The sequence below is a fragment of the Triturus cristatus genome, chromosome 10, assembly GCF_964204655.1.
Source record: "Triturus cristatus chromosome 10, aTriCri1.1, whole genome shotgun sequence".
Taxonomy (NCBI): Eukaryota; Metazoa; Chordata; class Amphibia; order Caudata; family Salamandridae; genus Triturus; species Triturus cristatus.
In genome coordinates, this window is record NC_140593.1 from 995,446,192 (window position 1) to 995,471,434 (window position 25,243).

At 45.4% G+C, this 25,243-nt stretch overlaps 1 protein-coding gene across 1 annotated transcript in view; it reads left to right on the plus strand.

Annotated features, from left to right (window-relative positions):
• Window positions 1-25,243, plus strand: part of MYO15A (myosin XVA) — a 1,126,038-nt gene that overhangs the window by 696,476 nt on the left and 404,319 nt on the right. Inside the window, exon 47 of the mRNA XM_085631315.1 lies at window positions 17,583-17,658. Coding sequence (XP_085487441.1) covers window positions 17,583-17,658 — 76 coding nt within the window. The remainder of the gene's footprint in view (window positions 1-17,582; window positions 17,659-25,243) is intronic.

Here is a 25,243-nt window from a genome sequence, read left to right on the forward strand (position 1 = left end):
TCCTTGCGGATAGCTACAATTTCTTCCTTTGTAGACCTTGCAATCTCCTTCACCTCCTCTAGTTTGTTTAATATTATGTCCATCGTATCGGTCACATCTTTTTTACCCTTGATAGGTGAGATTGGTGGCGGAGGTTCAGCCTTAAGTCTTTTCAGATTCTTCGTGTCCTTGTCCCCCATTTTGTACACACAGCTGGAAGACCTTTGATGCGGCCGGTAAGACTAATGAGCATAAACAGGCTCAAATAACTTTGGCTAGGGCACCAGGCACACTATGGCACTCGGTCAAGATACCACCACCGCAAGATAGTTCCACCTGAACTCTTCCCCTGCTTTCAATGGCGTAGTCAGTGACTTTAAATTGCAGAGAACCCCTCGGAATTTCACTCGTGATCTCTTTCGTCGCTGGGCATATGCTTCCACGCTGAACAGCAGCACCACTCCCACGTTCCACAAAACTCGGCTACGGCATTACAGCCACTCTCAAATCCTCCAGCCCTCACCGATCTCTCAGCTCTCTCAGACTTCAGATCTTTCAGTTCGCTCAGAACCCCAGGACCCTCCGGACTCTCAGATCAACAGCAGCGGAAGGCAATGGTGGTGTTCACACATATCTGGGGAAAGCCATGGCATCCACGCCTCCATTCGTCCCCTCCACAGTATATCTTGTCATCAATTAGAGACACCGTACGCGCCCTCCATGTGTTGATTCTGTGATATTGAAGCGGTAAGCAGCTTATCACATGATCGGAGAGGAGCCTCAAAAATCTCAGCGTTCGCCGTCTCCGTGCTCCAAGAACCGGGAAATGATCGTGTGCCCCGAGGCGCTATCGCCGCTTACACCCCTGTGGTCTGTGGTACATTATACCTTTGATATGCTGGTGTACCCAACTGCCTCTGCATTCATGCCGCTTAATCGTGGGGTATGACCTCCTGTTCACATTCTGGTCACAGCCCTCGTGTCTCGATCACCTCCAGGGGCAGCGGCGATCCCTGTAGCCGCCACTTTGTCTCTCCATACCCTCTCGCTTATTGGCCTTGCTTCCACACATTCGGAATTATTTAAAATCTTCTCGTCTGCTTCCCCCTTGTAAGTGCCTAGAACCACTCCATCGCTGGCACCTCTTTGACTGACCTCGCATCTCCGTCACACTCCAAGACGTACAGAAACTCTCCGTGAGTGCCGACATCCGCCATTTTGCGCCATCATGCACCCTGCACTCATCGGTGGTATCGAAGCGCGTCGGGAAGGTTCAAGCGCTGCCAGGTCCACTCACTGTTTAGTTGTTAGCAGCGTGCTTCCTCCGCTACTTCCAGCACTCCCGTGATTGTAGCGGCAGCATCCGTTTCCCTCCGGGACCGGCGGTCTCCCACTGCTGCACGCCGCTCGCGCCCGGTCTCCAGAGTACTGCGCTCAAACTCGCTTCCAGGGTCGCCTCGCCGCCTCAAATTTCACCAAGAGGTAGGGTTCAACCTCCGATCGCCGAAAACTTCATTGTTGTCACCTATGTGTCCGGGATCAACCCCCAAATCACTCCGTATTTCCTTGCCACGGGAGGAGCGCCGCTCTAAGCCGCCATCTTCCCCGGCGTCCAAACCACGCCCCCTCAATGCTGTTCTTGTTTTAACAACTTTTTAAGAAATGCATTTGTTTATATGCATGGGCATCCACTTTAGTGGTGTGTGTGTATGTGTACAAGGGAGACGGCCTGAAAACATGAGTACTCCTATGAAGTGCTTAAAAACAAAGAAAAAAATAGCCATGCAAACTAAGAGCAGCGTAAGGAGACATGTACTTGATCCATGCACTATGGCAGGGCAAAATACAACAAAAAGAGGGCATGATGCCCGCATTCCATGACAAATGGCATCAAAGAAAATGAGAGAACTCTGAAGTTTATCAATGGTAGGTGATCAGTGGCCTGTAAGCCCACAGATAGAACACAACATGTCTATTCGAGACACCCCATACGCTGTCTAGCCGAGCAGCGCATGCGCTGTCTAGCCGAAACCTAAAAACAATAGATTTTGCACAGGCGAAACCTACTGGCTTTGCCAATGTTTGTTGTGTTTAGCAACATGGAGATTAAGTGATTTATCTGTAATCACGAAATGTGGAACTTTCAGGAGAGGATGTGGCGTACGGGCCAGAGCTGTTGACTATGGAGCTGGTAAACCTGGTTCGAGTTTCTGTGTCGGCTTAACATCCTTGATTTTGGGCAAATCATTTAATCTTGCCATGCCTACAAAAATGAATGTGCCCTTGTGTAAAGTAACTGGTGCTAATGTAAAGCGGTCCAATACCTTCGGGCAGTGTTTTGCGCCATATTAAACTGTTTAAAAAAAGTAACTAATGCTTATGTAAAACGTTCCAATACCTTTGGATGGTGTTGGTGCTACATAAAACTACAAGAAATAAAAACAAATGTGAAAGTCGGAGGAGGAGGGGATCTGTGTAAAGGAAGTTCAGCATGGGCAAGCATCAATGGGCCGGAGGTTGATGGGTAACCAACAGCAAATGTGGGCTGCCACTGGGAAATTAAGTGATTTGCCTAAGTTTATGGTGTCCTCGTGATAAGTAACGGGTGTTAATGTGAAGCTCTCCAATACCTTCGGGTGGAATTGACACTATGTAAAACTACACAAACTCTTTTTGAAAAGCAGAGTCGGGGAAGGAAGGGATATGGCGTTCAGTGGAGCAAGTAGCGACACGCTGGAGGTGGATGGACACCCAACAGCAAATGAGGGCTGCCACGGGGAGAATTTGTTATGTGGCCGTAATCACGAAATGAGGAACTGAGTTCAAAGTTAGGGAGATAATGTGGCGTACTCTTGGGAGGGGATGTGGTGTAAGGGCACAGCTGCCGACTGTGGAGCTGGGAAACCAGGTTCGAGTTCCAGCATTGGCTTAACATTCTTGATCACTTAATCTCCCCATGCCTACAGAAATAAATATGTCCTTGTGTAAAGGAACTGCTGCTAATGTAAAGCACTCCAACACCTTCGGGTGATGTTGGAGCTCTATAAAAGTGCACAAAAAAGTAACTAGTGCTAATGTAAAGTACTCCATAACCTTCGGCTTGTGTTGGCGCTATATAAAACTATCAACAACAAAGTGGACGGACCTCATATTGGAATCCAGATACAAGAATGACTCAATGCCATGTGCAGGAAAGGGAAAAAAACAGTAGGTTTTTTAGAAGAACCCTCACCCACCAACCTCACCCACTCACCCACCAACCTAGTTGGTGGCATGCTTAATCATTGGGTTCCCAGCTGGGCTGCTGAATGCAACCCAGCTGTGCTACGACGCCTGAATTACAGCGGAGCTGGTTGTTTTGTGTAAAATTGGTGATTTGAAGTGCAGTTTTAAAAGTACCTCAAGGATCCTCTATTGCTGTTTTATTCCTGAGGTCCTAGGGCACGGTTAAAAACATAGAGCGGATACTGTGAAGACTTAATCGGTCTTCCTTATCCATATAAAATGGTTGACATGTTCCAGCCTAAACAAGGGTTGTAAGGCTTTCTTCAGGACCAAGAAAGGGAAGTGCGTCAAGTTTTTTGTGACCACGTGCTGTGAGTGCAGAGGTGTAGCTGTACTTACGGTTCCCACCGTCAGGTGTATAATAAAGACTACGTAGTTTAGGTAGCTAATTATGATCCTGGAGTGGGCGGGCACCTGTAGTCACACATTCATCAAGGTAGTCCGCCATCAATACCTAGTTCGGTCCTGCATGGGATCCCGATGGACTATATAAAACTATACAAAAAAAAAAACAGAAAGAATCACAATGTTAAGCTGGTTTACAGTAGTGAACATAAGAAAATACATTGCATCGGCAACCACATTAAAAGGACTACTTTTGCCAGGGACATCTGAGGGGCAGGAAGACCTTGATGACATAAAGACTCAGCCTGGCACCTTTGAAGAGAATTCAAGTTAAGCAACAATGGAGCAGGGAAACAATTCATCGGTGAATGCTGAAAAAGTAAAGTGTTGAGATGGGAGAAATTTGAAGAAACAGAGTCCCACCCTATAAAATGAGAAGCAACAAGGTGAGACACAAAGGATTAGCTGCATAGTGCAGTGACTACTGTGACATGCCTGGGTGGGTGGGCCGGTTGGGGGGAAAAGTTGGGGATAGTTTAAACAGATACTCAGTGTTAGAAGTTGGCCTGGCATATGCTGGTCACTAGTTCTAGTGGCCACCTTGTACCAGTCCAATTCGACTCATAAGGTGATAGGTTGAAGACAACCTTTAAAGAAAGCTATCCTAGTGGTAGCTGTGGAGAGCAGCCTTCAGGCTAAGTCTTGAAGGAGTGTTAAGCTTATTGTTTTACCATAGATAATCTCTTGAATAACCAAATGAAAGAGTAGTCCACACAGGTATATATATAAAATATATGTATTTATTCTAGGAATAACCCCACTAGTCTCTTTATGAGGCTAGAGGTGAAGATACAATTCAAACAAGCATTGATAGTTACAATAAATAGCACTGGAATCACAAGGCCCCAGGGGGGACCAAACCATATATTAAAAAAGTGGTATAAGAACCACGACAATTCTACAGACAATGCCTAGGGCATTTAGGGTCACTGGCCCCTTGTGAAACCACCCAAGGTAGTGAGGAAGGGGACGCACGGGAGATGCGTGCAGTGACGGAAGTTACTGTAGGGATCTCTATTATAGCCTATGGAGAATGTCGCGGTTTGATTTTACACGTTTAAAAACACTTCTAGCAGGAGTTTCAGTTCAACACTTTAGAGTTAAGCTTTTGAAGGGCCCACACCCACGAGAGTATCGAGGTACCACTGTTACCTGCCCCAGGGAAGCCGGGTGCATAGGTCGTTTTCGATGTCGGGTCGCGGGCTGATTTTCAATGGCAAAACGTGAAGAACTGCTGCTAGCCACAAGCGTCGTCGTTGTCGTGAAGAATGAAAATGTAGATCATGTAGAGAGGAACCTGAAAGCAGAGAGGACAGAGTCTGGGTCACGGCACAGTGACCAGGGGGCTCAAGAGAAGGAGCCCTTCAATGTCGGGTGCTTCCAGGTCGAAGAGGTGTAGCTTGGATCGTCAGCCACGGGGTCCAGGAAGCTTCAAGGAAGGCCAGCTTCTGGAGAGCAACTGTCCCACAAAGGATGAGGGTCGCTGCGGTATTAGTGTCCGGATTGAATCCACTAAGCCTTGGCAACCACAACCCAGGCAAGAAACACAAAGCAGCTACTGGTGCAGACCCACGAGGTCTGAGCAAGGTCTCCAGCAAGGAGACTGAAGAGCAGGTCTGGAGCAACCAGGGGAACTCTTGGAATTGAAAATTTTCCTCCGCTAGGGCCCACAAGTCGAGAGACAAGGGACCGCAGAAGGCAGCAATTTGGCGTGCGTAAAGGTGCGCCCACGGGTCGCAGGAGCAGGCTAGGGCGTCGATCTTTGGCACAGTTGCCGCAGAGAGGTTGGCTCAATAATGGGCTGAAGCACAACTTCCCCACTTGTCGGGGTTGGGTGCTATGCAAGAGGTGGCTGGTGTCCAGGGGTATTGGGGATCTCGGCACCCACAGGGTCTACGGTGCAGAGCTTTGCTGTGCACACTCACTGGCCTCTGGGATGCTTGGAAACCCACCTCAAGGTAGGAAAGAGTCGTCGATGTCCGAAGGAGCAGCAAGGTTCCAACCGGGTCACTTGCAGTGTTTCAGGTGCCTGCCAAGCAGGGGGGTAACTCCTTTACCCCAAGGGAGATTTCTTCAGGTAGCTGTGTGGCAGCAAGTCGAAGGTCAAGACTGTGAAGTTCAAGAATAATCTGAGGCTCTGGGGACCCAGTATTCACCTTTATCCAAAGATTAGGGGAGTGTCCAGATCAGGGTCCACCAATGAGAGGTCAGGCGGGAAAGGGTGGCTACACCCTCTCCCCTTTGTGTGTTTCCCGCCTGGGCAGGGGACAGGATGCCCCTAAACCGGTTCCAGGCGGTGTATGCAGAATGTAGGCACTGGAGAAGCCTACGTGCAACTCTGAAAGGTATCCTATGGTGCACCCACCCAGTTCCAATCCACATAGTCTGTCTGGGGAGGTGGGAACACCTCCCTGCAACAGGATCCCTATTGTCCAGCTGCCGTGGCTGGAGTTCTGCCCAGCAACAGGCAGCCAGAGTCGTGTGGGTGGCGGGTAGCATCCATTTTGTACTTCGCGTGCACTTTTAAATTGGTGTCTAAATTCTGACGCTTTTCCCATATTGCCCCTCTAGCAGGGGGGAATCGTGCCCTCAGTCCCATGGCTGGATTGGGGGTATGATTCCTACATGTTTGACACCAAACACAATATGGTTCTGTGTAGCCATTCTCAAGTTATCACGCTATCGCGATATACTTAAAATGCGGTTAAGAGTATATGGTATGGCTACACTACAAACAACCCAGTAATGATTTTACGAAGGTTGCAGAGGGGCCCTACTCAGGTAGGGGTCCCCCCTCACACATATCTCAGCACCCTGCCTTGTAGGATTAGCAAGGCCTGCTCTAGGGGTGACCTATGAGGATATATGTGTTGTATTAAGTGGGATACAGGCTACCTATATCCCTGTAAGGGGCAAGCACCACCTTACCCAGACTACAGTAGTGGTCTGGTGGTGTCATTTGGTATGGCTGTCCCAGGGGTGGCACAAGAAGTGCTGCAGCCCCTGGTAGGCCTCTGAGGGACCCATGCCCTGGGTACCTAGGGTACCATCTACAAGGGGCTGGTAGGGTGTCCTCAGTATCTAATTGGAAGGTACCTAGGGTACTCACATCAGTTTAGAGAAGAAGCATATAGGCTGGGGTCCTGGATAGCAGGGCCACAGCCTGGCTAGTGTCATAAAACAGTCAAAACATCAGCAAAAAGTTGGAGGCAACTATGCAGTCGATGCCACTCTCCTACACTCGGGAATTGTAGAATTGCAATAAGTAAGTAAGTAATTTCCATGATATTGGGCAGAATATGACAACCCTTATAGTAGATTACTGGACCTTCGTTGCTAGACTACACCGCTAGATGCCTTAATATTGCTGAGCATCTCATTATAATGCCATAGTAAAGAGTGGACACATGGATCCAGAATTGTACTGATACAATGTGATATTGACTGTCAGAAAACCTAATACAATTTGTTTAAAAAAAAAGAAAGTGAGACAGGAACAGTTCAATCATTTCGCAATGGAGAAATGTGGCTTTGCAATTACATCAGAAGATGCGAGTACTTTAGAAGCTCGGACATACCCAGAGAAAAAGCACACCTGATTTACTTAAGGTCTGACTTTCCAGGTGTAAACACCATTGCCGAACAACCACAAAGAGTGTAAACATGCACACACACCTAGTACCCACATGCAAGGAAAATAAACAGAGAAAATAAACAGAGACTACACGTGTGCCAAGTGTGCCAACCGTGCACTCATGGTCCAATCATCACGTCATCTATACACTAACAGGACATTGAAAGGCAGAACACCACAACTTACTAGAACTAAACAGACTACAATGGGGGTTTAAAGCAGTGACGGGCTTGGGGGAGTGGGGAATTTGAGAACGGGGCAAGCACCGGGAGGTGCGAGGGAGGAAGCAGAGATGGGAGGGAGAAGGTGGGGAAACGGAAAGCAACTAAGGGAAAAAGTAGGGGGTATTCTGTGGATGGGCAAGAGGGCAGGTGGGAGGAGACAGAACTGGTAAAAGCACAAGCACTGTGTAGAGTGCTGAAAAAGAAAGAAAAAGCTAGGACTTAAAAATGGGAGCATTGGATGTTTTTCAAGTTCTTGGTTCATGCTCTGGGGGGCTAAACACAAGCAGAGGCATGATCATGCATGCCAGAGACAAATGGTGACGAAGAATATGAGAGAGATGATGGAGCAAGCAAATGAGAAGCCTGTGGGGCGAACTGAAGCTCACATGTCTCTGCGAGACAGAGCGTGCCAAGACCTAAAATGACCCATTTGACTGCTGTTGGGGTAGTAAAATACAGAAATTATCAGGGTTCATTGAGCACCTCAGAGCTCTGATGCCACTGCAACTGCTCCACCAGTTCTAGCTACACCGCTGGTGTATATGCTTGTCAACAGGGCTACGTTATCTGACTCTTCAAAGTGTGCAAGTGTTTATGGGGCCCTCCTTGGGGCTAGGTCTCTCTATGTTCAATGAAAATGGAAGTCAATTAAAAAGGGTTAAAGTGTTACCTCAATCAGTACAACAGCCTTGCTACGGATCATTAGGATAAACAAACACTGACCAAGTCTTCTTTTTGCTTACACAGTTTAGAGGTTGCACGTGCAGAACCAGTTTACTGCTCAGGCTGAGTAAGCTTTTGTGATTTTGCAGGCTTCATTTTGAAAGAGAAGTGGATATTTAGTTCTGACTACTGTGATCGAAAACTTGCTCTTTGGTAATGGATCAATGGGTCATTTTATTTCTTTGCATCCGAGGTTGCCCTATGTGGCAATTTTCTGAAAACTTAACTCTCGCTAAATGCATTTAATATGATTGAATGTTTAGCGTGAGAGCTAAAATGCATAAAATCTATAATAATAGACAACACCTTGCCTTGAACTTCCAGGCTCTGCCTTTTTGTTGATTGATAATTTAAAGACGTTAAATTGAAGGTAGTGAGGAGACAGATATATGGGTAAGGTGATATATTTGTTTCTGTAAGAACATTAAAGACTGGAGTCCAATGATGGCTCTTTTTAAACAAAAAAGGGTGCAGTAAGGATAATGTACTAAGTACAAGTGAAATTGCAAACATGCAAGTTAGCTGTAAGGATCATTTTGAAATGGGAGTTGATTGCCTGCAGAGCTCATTATGTCAAAAAAAATAAGTGCTTCAGTGCAGGGTTTAATGCAATATGTCTGCAGTGTGGCATTCAGTTCTCTGGTTATACTGAATAAGCAGCTACCTACGTCATTATCATATGAAATCTCTTTATTGAAGTCATAATTGCAATTTCACAATTGCTTTATTAACCTTTTTGCTTTCTCAAATTAGCTTGAAAATGCACCATTGGGCAGTCTTTTTTCAAAATGATGGTCAAGCTACCACAGGGCACTCATCCTGAACTTTTACACCCCACCATGAACAAATATCACCATCCGCTACTGCCCATTCTGTAGTTATAGTTAGGGTTACCAGAGAAAGCAATTCCTCTGATTCTTGGTCGCTAATAACTTGTGCCCGTTTGACGAATCTCCACAAAACTTTACAGACCTGTTCCTTTTTCTCTTTGGAGGATGATGCAACGTTTTGCAGAGATTCGTCAAGGGGATGCAAAGTAAAAAGGGGGGTCCCAAAACACATTTTGACACCAATGCATTTTCCATAGACTTTGTATTTACGCTTAGCATGAAATCGGCTTAACAGATATGAATGAAATTTGGCTGGAATATACATTATGGTGTGTAGATGATCCTTTTGAGTAGTAGAGGTAAGTACGGTATTTTTTAACTTATATGGTATTCCAACTTAGTGATATCTTTTGTCACAGTCATTTTGTGTTATTTCACTGAAGTACAGCAGGACCTAGCAATGACATGGCATTATGTGATTGCTTATGAATGCCATTAGAAAGGTTAAAGGCAGGCATGTCGTTTTTAAGGCCACTTTCCGTGTCTTCTGGGTTAGGGGTTTAGATATAGGTAAGTATTATGTTTTTCCCTACCTATTACCACTTAATTAAAGTCATTTTTCCTACCTATTACCACTTATTAAATTGGTAACAGGTAGGGAAAAATGATATTTCATTTGGTGCCGTCTCTATTATGAGAAGTATAAAAGAATAATCAATAAGATTAATAAAAATATAACAAATATTCTTTGTATTGTACATTTTTGAATCACGTTCTTTTCTTCAAACACTTATTTTTATTCTTTGGGACATTCACTTAGGTCAGGACTTTAGTTATTAGACAAACTTTGTTTCCCTTTATCTACTAGAGATGTAGTTGCGTCCTATACATATTTGTTGGCAGTTGACACTTTCTTCCCTTGTTCTGAGGGTTGGTGTTAGTTAGTTCCTCCCGAGAGTCTCTGCCTATATCCATTTACTCGGGTTCCCTTGTATTGTTTACTGTAGTGACTCAAATACATGTAAAGCATAAAACAAATATGCCTACCTTTTAATTTTGTAAAGGCAGACATTACCTAATTATATACTGCCTTGTCATCTGCATGGTTTGTGGTATTCCTCAAAGTTTCCGAGGTACAACGTGACATAATATATAACTAAGGGTCAGATGCATTATTGTAATGTGTTACTCTTGCATCACTCACGATCTCGCATGGGCAACACAATGCTTAAGTCAGATTTAGAAAGCAACACAAGGCCACCATGTTTTACCCTACATTACTTTGTAAATGGAGACGCAAGACAGCACAGATCGCTATCTTGTGTTATTCTGCAGACCATATTGTACATTCCTGACAAATTTAATGTACATCCGTATGTCACTCCACTCTAGATACTCCACTGTACGTGACTCCACTGTACACCACTCTGCTCTATGCTACTCCACTGTACACCACTCCACTCTATGCCACTCCACTCTATGCCACTCCACTCTATGCTCTTCCTCTATATGCCCTTCCACTATATGCCTCTCCACTCTTTGCCACTCCACTCTATGACACTCCACTCAGACTTTATTCCACTGTACACCACTCCACTGTATACTGTTCCACTGTACCCCACTCCACTGGATCTCACCCCACTCTACACTACTCCACTCTATGCTATACCACTGTACGCCACTCCACTGTACACTAATACACTGTTCGCCAATCCACTCAGTGCTTTTCCATTCTACGGCACCCCACTCTCTGCTATTCAACTCTACCCCACTCCAGTGTACACCTCTCCAGTGTACGCCACTCTAGTGTACACGATTCCACTGTACACTGCTCCACTCTATGCTATTCCATTGTACGCCACTCCACTGTACACTACTCCACTCTACGGTATACAACTGTATGCCAGTCCACTCTACAACACTCCACTCTACACTATACTACTGTACGCCTCTCCACTATACCCCACTCCACTCTATGCTATTCTACTGTATGCAACTGTCCTCTATGCCACTCCACTACATGGTATTCCACTGTGCACCAATCCAGTCTGTGCCACTCCACTTTACACTGCTCAAATCTACACTACTCAATTCTACACTATACCACTCTACTCCACTCCACTGTACAACACTCCACTCTATGCTATTCTACTGTATGCCACTTCACTGTACGCTACTCCACTCTATACTGCTCCACTGTACGCTACTTCACTCTACACCATTTAACTCTATGCTATTCCACTGTACACCACACCACCTACGACACCCCACTGTACCATACTCCACTCTACGCCAATCTTCTGTATTGTATTCCACTGTAAGCAACTCCACTCTATGCCGCTCCACTCTATGCTATTTTGCTCTACCCCACTCTACTGTATGCCACTCCAGTATATCCCACTACACTCTACGCCACTCCAATGCGGACTCCTCCACTATACGCTGTTCCAGTCTACAACACTGCACTTTTACGCTTTCCAATCTGTGCTATTACACCTTATGCCACTCCACTCTACGCCACTCCACTGTATGCTAATCTACTGCATGCCATTCCACTGTACAGTAGTCCACTTTACTCCACTCCACTGTATGCTATTCCACTCTATCTCACTCCACTGTATGCCACTCCAGTCTTGAACACTCCATTTTACGCCGCTCCATTGTACACTACTCTATTCTATGCTATTCCACTCTACGCTACTCCACTATATGCCAATCAATTATACTATTCCATTATATGCCACTCCACTCTACTCTATGCTACTCCACTCTATGTTATTCCACTATACAATACCCCATTCTACGCCAAGCCTGTGTTCGCAACTCAAATTCTACGCCACTCCACTAGACGCCATTCCATCGGACGCTATGCCACAACACTCAGTGCCATGACACTGTACGCCAGGATACTCTATGATACAACACTCTACTACATGACACTGTATGACACTGCATTCACTCCACTCCAGTTTATGCCACTCAAGTCTAGTCCACTTTAGGGGTGGGCAAAATTTGTAATCCACCCCCAGCAGAATTAAATAATCAGCACAGCTTTTATATACTTGTTTTTGAATATGAAAAACAAGTGTTGTCCTCTGACAAGGAAACCCGTTGAGTTAAGAGTTAATACTACGGATGCTTGCTTCCTGCCTGGAAGTCATGCAGTGAGTCATGGCCTGGGGCCGTCTCCCGCTCCCCTGAGCTCACACAGCTATCTGCTCAGTGACAGAAATGCCACCCATTTGTACGTCCTCCTGGGAAGCCCTCGAGCTCCCAGGAGCGCTTCTTGACACAGCAGGTTGTATCTGAGAGCTCTCAATAGCATTAAATGATAACAGTACTAGTGATGGGGTCCCTGGCAGTGTGCCTTCCATTCCCTGGCGCCTGTGAAGAAGGTGAGCGTGTATCTCTGTGCTGCCTGTAACCCTCTCCAGCGCTCTGTGTGGAGGAAGAAGCAGCCCGGTCTGTGGTATGAGACTTTTTTTGTTCAAAACTGTATGTGTAGTTGTGTACACAACGCACCTGTAAGTAGAAAACAACCTGCGATGCAATCATCTTTACACTACTAGGAGTGACCTGAAAGTAAAATACATTATTTTGATCCACAAATCCGCTGCAAAATTAAAACAAATCAAAGCCCAGGAGCCTGTGCTTCGTTTACTATAGCTCCCGGGTGGGCCAGGTCCCAGGGGCATTATACAAATGAAGGAGGGGGGTGCACGGAGCCCCCCTCCTTGTGCTATTCCAACCCCGGGGACCACCACCTCCCCCGGGGTAGTGATCTAATTATATGCGGGTGAGCTTAGCCGCTCCCCCGCTGCCCTGGGGCACAGAAGTACTTAAAAAATAATGTTGGGGAGACCCTAGTCCTCCCCCGCAGGCCCCTGGGATCACCACCTCCCAAGGGCAGTAACATTACAATATGTGAGGGAGCCTTACGGCTCACATGCTGTTCCAGGGACCGCCACTTCCCCAGGGCAGAGATGCACATATAAAATAATTCGAGAGAGGCCCTATGGCCTCCCCCTCTGCCCCGAGGACAGCCACTTCCCCAGGGCTGAAATGAAATAATAAGGCATGGGGGGCTCTGGCCCCCCCACGCAGCCCCGTGGACCGTCACCTCCCCGAGGCATAAATTAAATAATGAAGGGGGTATGTTGCAGACCCCCAGCCCGGGGACCACCACCTGTAGACAAAGGAGGGGGGCCACGCTGCCCCCCTCCAGGAGCCCTAGATGGCCCTGTGGACTGCTGTGGATTGCTGGAGCCGGCCACCAGTGCCGGCTCCAGCAATGACCTGAGGTGCCCAACCCCAGGACATTACAGTTTGCTATGTCATGCGGGAAGCACCACTCCCACCATGCCCTAGTAAACAGTGTGCTCCGCTTTGAGCAAGCAAGAGCATTTTGCACTTGCTTACTCAAAGCGGAGCACATTTTGCTTTTACACACAGGGATCTGCATGTCAGCAGCTCTCTGTGTGTAAAAGCAATGCACGCTCCCACAGGAGGCGGGGAGCTGCCAGAACGTCGGTGGCCTTGAGGCTCCCCCCCTAGGTCCCCAACATAGTGGCCAGGCCCCAGGAGCTAAAAATGGCCCGAGAGGGGGACTGCCCCCCTCCCTTTGAATTGTTTTTAAAAAAAGGCCAGGACACCAGGGGATGGGGTCCCAGGGGTCGAAATCGGCCTGGGGGGGGGGGGGGGGGTGGTCGCGTGAACCACCAGCCCAATTTTTATAAATGTATTTAAAAAAATGTCAGGCCTGGGGGATGGGGTCCCCGGGGCCCAAAATGGTCCAGGGAAGGGGGACCACGCGCCCCCCCTTCCTACATAAATAAATAAGCTGGCAACTCGCCGGAGGCCCTGCCCCCTTTCTCTACTACTCTGCAAACACGCCTCTTTGCGTGCTCCTGGTTGGGGGTTGAAGTCCCCTTAGCTGCTGACGGCACTTAGGGGCCAGCAAGACCTCCTGTTACCTCCAGTAAGCCCCACACAGTGGGATTGCTGAGAGGCGGTCAGAGGTTGCACCCTCTTTTACCACCACTCTGCAAACGCACCTCTCAGCGCAATGCTGGTGGGGGGATTGGGGTCCCCTTGCCCCCTGAAGTCCTCAGGACTAAAGTGGACTTCTTCCCCCAACGAGTAGTGTGCCAGGAGGCACATTTGCAGAGTGGTGGAGAAAGTGGGCATGGCCTCTGATGACTTCTCAGCAATCTACCTGTGTGGGTCTTACTGGAGGTAACAGGAGGGCTAGTTGGCCCCCAAGGGCCCTCAAGAGCCAACGGGACTCCATCCCCCAACTAGTAGTGCGCCAAGAGGTGCATTTGCAGAGTGGTGGAGAAAGGGGGCATGGCCACCGAAAACCTTTTACCAAACCCACTATGTGGGACTTGCTAAAGGTAACAGGAGGGGTAGTTGGCCCCCAACTACCCTCAATAGCCAAGGGGACTTCATCCCCCAACTAGTAGTGCACCAGGAGGCGTGTTTGCAGAGTGGTGGAGAAAGGGGCATGGCCTCCTATCAGGTCTCAGTAATCCTGCTGTGTGGGACTAACTGGAGATAATAGGAGGGGTAGTTAGCCCCCAAGGACGTTGGGGGACAATTACCCCTCCTGTTATCTCCAATAAGTCCCACACGGAGGGATTGCTAAGTGGTCTTTGGAGGCCACGGGCCCTTTCTCCACCACTCTGCATACGCAGCTTGTGGTGCACTACTGGTTGGGGGATGAAGTCCACTTTACTCCCGAGGGACCTTGGAGGCCCAGAAGCCCTCCTGGTACCTCCTGTAAGTCCTACACAGCTGGATTACTGAGAGCTGGTCGGGCCCAGCCCCCTTTCTCCACCACTCTGCAAATGTGACTACTAGTTAAAAAAACATAGAAATTCACTGAAAAAACCAAAGGTTACAGGGACATTATAGTTAAGAATTATCATTTTAAAAACCTTACAAGTTCACTGAAAAAAACAGAGGTTACAGACACGTTATAGTTAGGCTCAGGTTTCACTCGTACAAAACCAGAGAAATTCAGCAGTTATAGTTAGCTGAGCTAACTATAACTTGCGCCCACAATGCACTGCTTATGACTGCACATATTACATCACAGATGACATCATCCACAGAATCTTGGATGCACGACTCACACCCCAATATAACCTTTCATACACCCACTCCAACTTCACAATACCATTCCCAAAACCATTGATACACCCATACCAGTACTTACACACCCACTCACTGATTCATAGGTCAACACACACATCCACTCAGTCATCCAAACAGCCACTTATACACCAACTCCCTCACTAATACAGCCACTGATATATCTACTGATATATCCACTTTTACACCCATAGATCTACTCATACACCTACTCACTTACCCATAGAGTCAGTCACACAGCCACTTACTCACCTATACAGTCATACACACACCCACTCTCTTACTCATACAGATACTAACATATACTCACTTACCTATACACTCACTGACACAAGCACACACTCACCCATAAGGCACTCTCACAATCACTCACTCACACGGTCACTCATATACTCCAACACTCACCTACACTGCCTTTCACATATGCAGTTACTCACCCATATACCACTGACACATCCATTCACTCACTGACACAGCCATACACACAGTCAGTCACCCATACAGCCCTTCACAGATGCACTCACTAACTCATACAGCCAGTGACTCCCCCACTCACTCACTCATCCATGCAGGCAGTCACACACACCCTCACCTACCCACACAGTCACTCATACACCCATACAGGTGCTCAGCCAACCAGTCACCCATACAGCCACTCACATACCCACTCACCAACCCATACAGCCACTTAGACACCAACTGACAGACTGATACAGACATTCACTCAACCTAGTCACTCACTCATACATTCACTGAGACACCTATTGACTCACTTATACAGTCAGTCACACACCCACTGAAACATTCATACAGACATACATACACCCACTGATTCATCAATACACATTGGTATATATATTTAACACTCATAAACGTTTAGAAAACACTTACTGTCACTGGATGATGTTATTAGTGATGTCATTTGAAATGTCATCAGCGATGTAACTGAGCATGTCATGAGTGATGTAATATGCGAGGTCATAAGCAGTGCCTTGTGGGGGCACGGGTTATAGTTAGCTCAGCTAACTATAACTGCTGAATTTCTCCGGTTTTGTATGAGTGAAACCAGGGCCTACATATAATGTTTCTGTAACCATTGGTTTTTTAGTGAATTATACATATAGATGTGTGCGTGTGTGTATATATACACATGTATATGCATGTGCACATACATATATATATATATATTGTTTGTATTTAATGTATCATTTGTTTTATTTATATTTCACAATGTTACAGTTATAATTTATTATTTATCAATAATTAATGTTTTATAATACCATAAGCTCACACACACCAGTCAGTGTCTTTCTTTTTTCCTTTCGAGGGTAAAACTGCCAAATCGTATTTTTATGTAATTATTTTATTTATTAGTGTAATAAATGCTATGAGGTTTACAATTGTTGTGTTTTAATTAAGGCCAACCTCCATGCCCCCTTTTTCCTTCTGGGGATAGCGCCCCCAAACCTCCTTTTAAAATATTTATTTGATATTTATATAATTCTAAAATTCCATTGGTTGATTCAAAGGACTTTTATATGACCATTTTTCTGCCTAGCTGTCTCCTGATTGAGCCTCACTTCATAATGTACCATATTATGGGTTTGAGTGAGATATAAAAGAGGTCCTTTAAATCCACCAATAGTATTTTGATCCTAAAACATGTACAAATTGGTTTGGTGTTTGCTCCCTGGATATGACTGAAAAGAGGCTTGAAAAAGCAGCTATGAGCTGTGTAACACTGTTGGCTGAATATACTAAAAGTGGCCTGATATACTAAATAACAGATTTTCAGTTAATCTTATAAAATATGTAAATGTATGTTAATGTGAACATTTAAGGAATTAATAGTATCTTATGTATAGCAGGTTGTGGTGCACCTAACAGATTAGTATTCAGCCCACAGAATAGAGTAGACTTGACCCTAGGGCTCAATGAGAAACAAAAGAACAGCAACTAGCAGATTTTGGTGTCCTAACTTTGTCAAGACCGTGCTAGACACTGCTGGTGTATTTGTCTATCTTCATTTAGATTGTATAATTTTTATTTACCTGCAAATAAAGTCATTTTCTTCCTAAAACCTTGACTGCTCTACCCTGTTCCCCTGGAGAGCCAAGTCCTAAAAGTGAGTACTTGATCATTCAGTTTGAGTGCAACTGTATTCTGGCCCCAGAACACCAGAAGTAAATAGCAGTAAGTGTCACAGTTATTGTTTAGTACCCACTGCCTGCCCTGGCCTCACACTAAAGGATCAATACTTGTTATGGGTTGTCACCTTTTTTGTTTTGGGATATGTTGACCTATTGGTACAGTGTATATTTCATTTTCATTTTTCATGCTTTCCAGGTCCTCAGTGACACCCTCTCTGAAGCTTGCATCAGGATCACCAAAGAGGAGAGGTCGCAGATGAAGGCATTGTTGGGTATGTCTTGCCTTTAGTTTGATTAACTTATTGTAGGTTATTAATCAATGGCTCACAATCTGGGATTCAAGGGCTCTTGATGTGAATAAAAATGCTATATATTCTATGATCAATACAATGAGGGAACCTTCCTTCCCAAAGATTATATTTGTTACATGGCAGAACATACTTTCAGCTGGGGTTTTCAAAACTGTATTAGAGGCTTTTTAAAATAATTTACATTCACTGCTCTTTAATTAGTGGACACACTAACATTCTTTATCTGTGTGAAAGAAGCAAGTTATGGTACATAATAGGTGTAAGTACTGAAAAACTTACAAAAGGTACTGTTTTAATTCTCTCTGGTGCACTAACGTTCTCCAAGTGAAATTTTCAAGCAACCCATTACAAAGATTCGAAAGTATTGTTGATTCTAAATCAGTGTCTTCCAAACTGTGGGTCACCAGCTGATTTTTGGGGAGTTGTGAAAGTCCGAGCAATAAATAAAGATGCCTTTGAATTGTGTGTTTATCTTTCACATTCGGGGCTTCAAAGACAGAGGTGAAATGACAGGCTATATGTGTGCCAACAAATTGCTGCTTATGGGATGGTGATTATTTTTCTTTCTCAGATTCCAAAGTGAGAGGAGTTTTTAAAATTAATTCTGTAAGTAAGTTTATAAGGTTCGATATTTATGCCGATTTGGCAAAACAAACTTCATATTAAAATGCGCACCTAATATGAAAAGTATTTTCCATTCATAAAGAAATAAATATTCATTTTTTTAAAATATAATATAACCATAAAAGACAAAAACAGTCACCTATCATGTAATACATTCTGATTGCTAAGGTAAATACAGCAATAAAGTGCAAAAACAATCTGTCTTCCTGGTACAATAATGCCTAATTTTTAAATACATTAATATCTCTACTGCACATTATTTGCCTATTATAGATCCATGTACCCATTCCTGGCCCTCCTTATTTAAAAAAAACACTCACTTATCAAAAGTTCCAAATGCAGGGTCATTTTATCAGCTTCAAGACAGCAGCCGAAATGTAAAATACAAAGTTAAAATGCAAAAGGGGTCTGTAACTAAACAGTATCGATACTATTTTTAAAGTCACATAGCGAAAGTGCCAAGTGAAGGGGCATTTTCTCAACCTCAAGTCACCAACTGCAGTATAAAGTATGGAGTTAAAGTTCAAAACATGATCTGTAACCTGACAGTATCACAATTTTAAAGTGCATTTGTTGTCCATCTACATTGAAAATAATTGTCTATCTTCTAATCATCTATTTATACTTAACTTGCTAATACAATGTCCTTAAATCTTTTGAAAAGTTTCTCAGAATATTTGCTTGAAACATAGCATAATATGTTCACATTTCATAATTGAACAAAGCAATGCAGTAAAATACCTAATACCTGTACCTCTAAAAACTGAGAGTAGCAGTCTCTTTCTTTCATCTGTTAATACTGCGCAAATCGAAAAACAGATGACTCAATGATCATGGGCCACTTTTACAAAATGGGCAATTTCTAGAATTTCTTGCAATACCAGGAAAGGTACTTTTTGGAGGCTGCCAATCTAGAAACTGTTGCATCTGTTACAGCCTCAGCTTCAACATCCACCGTTGGGTTTCCCTTGCCTTAATATCCTTTAAATAATAATGCATTTTCCTCAGTCCCCTATCTCATGCAAATGTATAAGCTCGAGGCATTCCCTATATTCACATAGTGTAGCAGAAACCTTAATGAGGCATTTAATGGTAACCTTACTGACAGTATTTTGCCATATAACGGTATCCAAAGACCCATTTGAATCCACACTGCTTAAACTTTTCCTTAGGTTCCACAACCACAGGAATTAATTCTCAGTTTGCAGTTAAGATTTCAATTAATACCTATCGGTGCCCTCTGCAGCCACTACTAATAGTTTAACAATCTTTGACTGTATTTACATTTGATACTCATAAACCCCAACTCGTGTTGAATTGCTGCATTAACTGAACCCCTAGGGATGCCTAACCACGACTTTCAAATATTAATTTGAATTGCTTCTAATCATTTTATTTCTTCTTCTATCAAGGTTTTGGAACCATTTGAAAGCACACTTATTATTTTCAAGTCATAGGCCTCTCTTAACATCTCCACAGAATTATTACCCAGCTTCTGCTCCAAACTCTCCACTGCTACAGCCCCCTGCTTGCTCTTAGACTCTTGCACTGTTAAAAGCGAGGTGAATTTGAGTTGCCAACAAAAAATAATACCTAATTATTTATAATCTGAAATAAACCCAATTGTTGGGCCATTTAACCATAAACTATGCCTAACTGATTTATTTAAAAGACACCTTTTTGAGGTAAAACCATAGCTTTTGTTTTTGAAACATTAATAAATAGATGACTTTCCCTACAATAATCAGTAAAGGCCTTTGATGATCTCTGCACACCCACTAAGGTTAGATCCAGGATGATAGTTTTGTCAGCGTAAAATTAGTGCAGTATTTCCACTTATTCAAATCTTGGTGAAAAAGACCTCACTTTCTTTAAATTAAAGCGGCTATCCGCTATGCATATGGAAAATAAGAGGGGAGCAAGGCCTCAAGCCGTTGGAAGTTTGGATTTTCTTTGAGAGAGCTCCATTACTCCCCAACTAAATTTATGTCCATGACCCTTTATGTGATTGAATTATCAATGCCAGAAGTTCCTCTGGGATTCTCCAATTTTTCAATTTATTACACAGTCATGACATATTGATAGTGTCAAAAGTAGATGACATATCAATATATGTAACATAACGGACCTGCTGCTGAATCCAATAATATTTTTCTACCAGCAACTTCAATAAAAGACATCCGTCGGTCATGGAATTGCCTTTCTTAAAGACAATCTGCATAAGAGGTAAGCTCTTTTCCTCTTTTACCCACTCTTCTAGATGTTTCAGCAGTAGTTTTGCATAAATCTTGATCGGGACATAAAGCAATGTTATCATCCTATAATTTTGTGGGAATCCCATGGGCCATTTTTATAAATTGAAACTCTTATACTTCCACGCCAAGACTCCGGGATTTTATTTTATTTAAAACTGCCCAAAATAAAGGCCTAAGAACTTGGGCCCATAATGTAGGATTTAACCGTAGTGTTTGTGCAGACAGCCCATCAGGCCCCTGTCTGAATTATGTGACAATCTTGCTGGAGTACAGCAAAGTGTGATGTAGATTTTTTGCAACACACAACAACACTTAGATACCTGTAAATTAACTGTATTCATTCAACAGTTAGGAAAAGCAAAACAAAAAGTGTGCTGGAAACAGGTTTTAATAGGAACAAAACAAATCAAGACACTTTACTTGGTGATGCACAAATGATAAATATTCACAGAAACCCGATTTCTTCACATTATCATTTGTGCGCTACATAGTTTTATCAGTAAAACAGTATGTCTGTTCAGAGTTAGTGGCCTCTTCAATAGAAAACGTGCTGTCTGAAAATGACAGTACACTTTCATTAAGAAAATCACCTGCCTTGTGTCTATTAAAGCTAGGTGAGTCACAAACGTTTGTTGTTCTAGAAACTGAGTTGTAGTTCTAAAATGTTTGGGAACCACTGTTCTAAATGTTGATGGAGCTATGATTCAAGCACAAGCCAACCGTAAAATGCCAGCAGTAAAACTTTGAGTGATGTGATGTTGTTTTAGGACTATTAAATGCTGATCGCCTTTGATTGAGTTGAACTTTTTTCAGCAGAGCCCTAAAAAAAAAAGATTAATGCATGAAAATCTATAAACCCTTTGTTAAAAAGAGTAATGCAGCACAATCTCTTAGGCTATATGCTCTTTGTATAAAACAAAAACAGCTCTAGTTGCATCTGTGTTCCTTTGGGCTTCACCACTGAGATAGTGTGTTAATTTCTAGGAGTAGCACAAGGAGCAGTCTAGATATCCATTTGATTAGGATCACATTTAGATGGGATCTGATTAATTATTAACTGAACACTGAGCTTCTAGTAAAATGCCCTCTGAGCTGCATCCCATATTTGTTTCTGTTCCGACCTGACTTTAGGAACGATGGCTAATTATATGCAAAATGGAAAGCCTGTCGGAAACCAACATCCTTATCCCGGTGGCCGAAACGACATCCTTAGGGATTACGGTGAGGCCTCCAACTGGCTGACGGGCTCCTTGAGCCCGTCGGAATCCAGCTGATGTTCGGAAATCGGCTGGCGGAATCCAGACGGCGGTCGGAAGTAAAACCTATGATGTGACCGGAGAGAGTAGCTGGAAAAAGGGGCATACTTGCTACTAAGTGGGAGGGATTTAGGCAGGAGAAATGAGGGATTTGTGGAGAGTCCTGGAGTGGTTTAGGGTGTGATGTGCACTCACCCTCTAATGATTAAGGTCATTGCTATTCACAAACTGCACTTCTAAAGTTACTACATTCAAAAAGGGACCTAAAAATAGTCAATCACTTCAGCTTGCTGTTGGCGTAAGTCCAGTAACACATATGGCTGACCACTGGTACTGCAACACCCTCCCATAGAACATAATAGACGTAGGGACTTAAAATTAAACTTGTAGCAAATAATAATGCATTTAATTAAATTATTCAAAATATTTAAAAATATAAAGAAATATATTTGTATGTTAATAAATATCTATAAATAGAACATTTAGGGGCTGATTCCAATCCTGGAAAAAGGCTGTACAAATCGTTTTATGGAGCGTTTTTCCCGTACAACTCGTACCCGGTAAACTTTTCTTACAACCTAGGAAGTACGATTCGTACAGAAAGCCTCTTTCCATACAAATCGTACAAAAGACCATACAGCTAAAATAAACCAACGATTCTGATCCGGAACAGCTTGCATGCGACGTCTGTATGTATTTAAGCAGCGGTTTCCAGCCCAGCAAGTACGATTCGTCCCTACGGCACTCCGTACGGCTCTTTTCTTATGGGAGCCAAAAACAGCTGTAAAAGCAGAGTCCCCAGGGGTACGAGTCATACAGGCATACACCCCCGTGCATTGTGTATGTACGGTGCGTACCCCAACATCGCGTATGTACTGTGCGTACCCCAACATCGCGTACCCTAACATCGCATACCCCAACATCGTGTATGTACTGTGTGTACCCCCAACATCACGTACCCCAACATCGCATACCCCAACATCGCGTATGTACGCACCGTACATACGCAATGTTGGGGTACGCACCATACATACACAACGCACGGGGGTGTATGCCTGTACGACTCATACCCCTGTACAACTCTGTCATGATCCGTGATCGCCGGCGCCTGCGCGAAGAACTACAAGCCCCAGAGGCGCGGCGGCCGCGCGATCACGTCACCTCCCCTCCGCGCATAAAAGCCTACAACCACCACGGGGGCGTTGCCTATGATTCTCATAATCATTGCAACGGCCCCCAGTGCGACATCTTCGCGGTTTCCAGCCCGCCAGCATCAGCGGATCGTCGGAACTTCCAGCGGCCCTCGGAGCTTCCTCCATCCAGTGCCAGTGACGTTGCCAAAGCCCGCACCGCTCGGTGAGTGTCTCTGTGCTCGCCGTGGACCTCGCCAACGCCGCAAGACCAGTCCCCTGGCTCGCCTGAACCCTCGCAGCATCCCCTCGTCGGAACCCCGGAGTTCCTCCTAGGCCCACGGAGTTCCAGGCATACTTCTCCCCATCACTGCCCACGGATTTCCGGGCTCACCTCAACCCAGCACCACCCTCGGATTCCCAGGCGAACGACTCTTCAAGTCAGCCCTCGGAGATCCGGGCGTACCGTCCCTCGGAGTGCGCTCCTCTGCTCCCGACGGATCAGGGAGCATAGAGTGGAAGCGCGGACATCTCCGACGGGATCTCCCGCCATCTCTCCACTGTTTTCTGGTCGTGTCTCCCCAGACTGTCGGGAGGGACACGAGCGGAACCCGCCAAGCCCACACTTCGTGAAGGGAGGGAAGAGACCCTTCCCTGTTTGGCGCTCCTCCGCTCACGGAGTTCCGAGCGTTGAAGTGGTAGCGCCACCCAAAACCTTGGTTCGACTCGTCGTGGTGATCCACGAAGCCTCCCTGTTCAGCTCAACGACCCGCGGTCTCGGAGAGACCGGAGAGCCAGGTACTAGTGTCTTAACACTCCAAGGGGGTGATTGGGGGGGGTGCAGGGGTCCTCGCTCCTCTTCTCACCCAGTGCTTCTTTCTTCCAGGTCTCCCTCTCTCGGCTGTTCCTATCCCGTTTTCCCTCGCTCACCCGTCTCCCTAGTCCGAGGGTATTCCACATTCTCCGGGCTGGGGACGGATGGGAGGGGGACCCATACCTAGCATCAGTGCCATCCCGAGGAGAAGATCACGAAAACCGCGACAGAATCATAGGCCCACGAAAATTCTCTCCTCTTGATCGCACTGACAACATACCATGGCCACGCTAGACAATATCTTAGAGGCTCTGGCCCAAGTCCAACGGGAGTTAGCAACATCAAGAGCGGAGACAGCAGCCCTACATACACGCCTGGACCGCCTCCAATGCAACCCGTTCGATGCAGGGCCCGTGCTCCCGTCTCAGACCTCACAAGTAGTGGTGGAAATGCCTTCTCACGTTCCGTTGGCCCCCCCAGAGAGATTTCATGGAGATATTCAGAAGGTACAAATCTTCATGACCCAGATACTTTTGCATTTCCAATGCAAACCGAAGCTTTTCCTCACTAATCAAGCCAGGTTGGCGTTTCTAATTTCCTATTTGACGGGAGAAGCGGCGCAATGGGCGGTCCCCATCGTTCGCAGAGACGACGCCCTCCTGTATGACTGGGACACCTTCCGACAAGAATTCGAGAAGACCTTCGATCGTCGGGCGGATACCTTTTCTGCGGATCGAGACCTCCTTGACCTGCGCCAAAATAATTCGGACTTCATAGGATACCTCAATAGCTTCCGGCGACTAGTGGCAGACACGGACTGGCCCGAGACGAAGCAAACCGCTATCTTCTACCGAGGGCTTACCGAGGAGTTGAAGGACGTGATAGCGCAGATAGACCCTCAACCCAACACCTGCTCGGCCATGATAGAGTTGGCCTCCCGATTGGAATATAGACTCAGAGAAAGAAAGGGGGAACACAAGCGCAGAGACAAGACACCTCTGTCCTACGATTCCCCTCGCTTACAGGAACCAGCATCTCCCAGAGCGGAGTCCATGGAAATCGGAACGGTGAGAGCTTCCCTCACCCTCAGCGAAAGAGACCACCGGCGTAAACAGGGCCTCTGTTTGTATTGTGGCAAGAAAGGCCATTTCCTGCGGGAATGCCCAGTCCGCCAAAAGAACAGCCGACCAATGATAGGGCAAGCAGCCATCGTAGCCCGTGAAGGACCGGTGGGAAACCCGAACGCTTGAAGGAGCCAGAAGGGACGCCTTCAAGCTGTCATTACATCCCTTCCCTAGAAGCAGACATCTCCAACGAACCCGACCACTTCTTTCTAACGGTGCAGCTTGCGATAGGCCCCAAACTCCACCAAGTAAGAGCCATGATCGACTCGGGAGCTACGGGCTGCTTCATGGATACCAGAGAAGCCCACCGGTTGGGGATTCCGCTACTGTCCAAAGACACCCC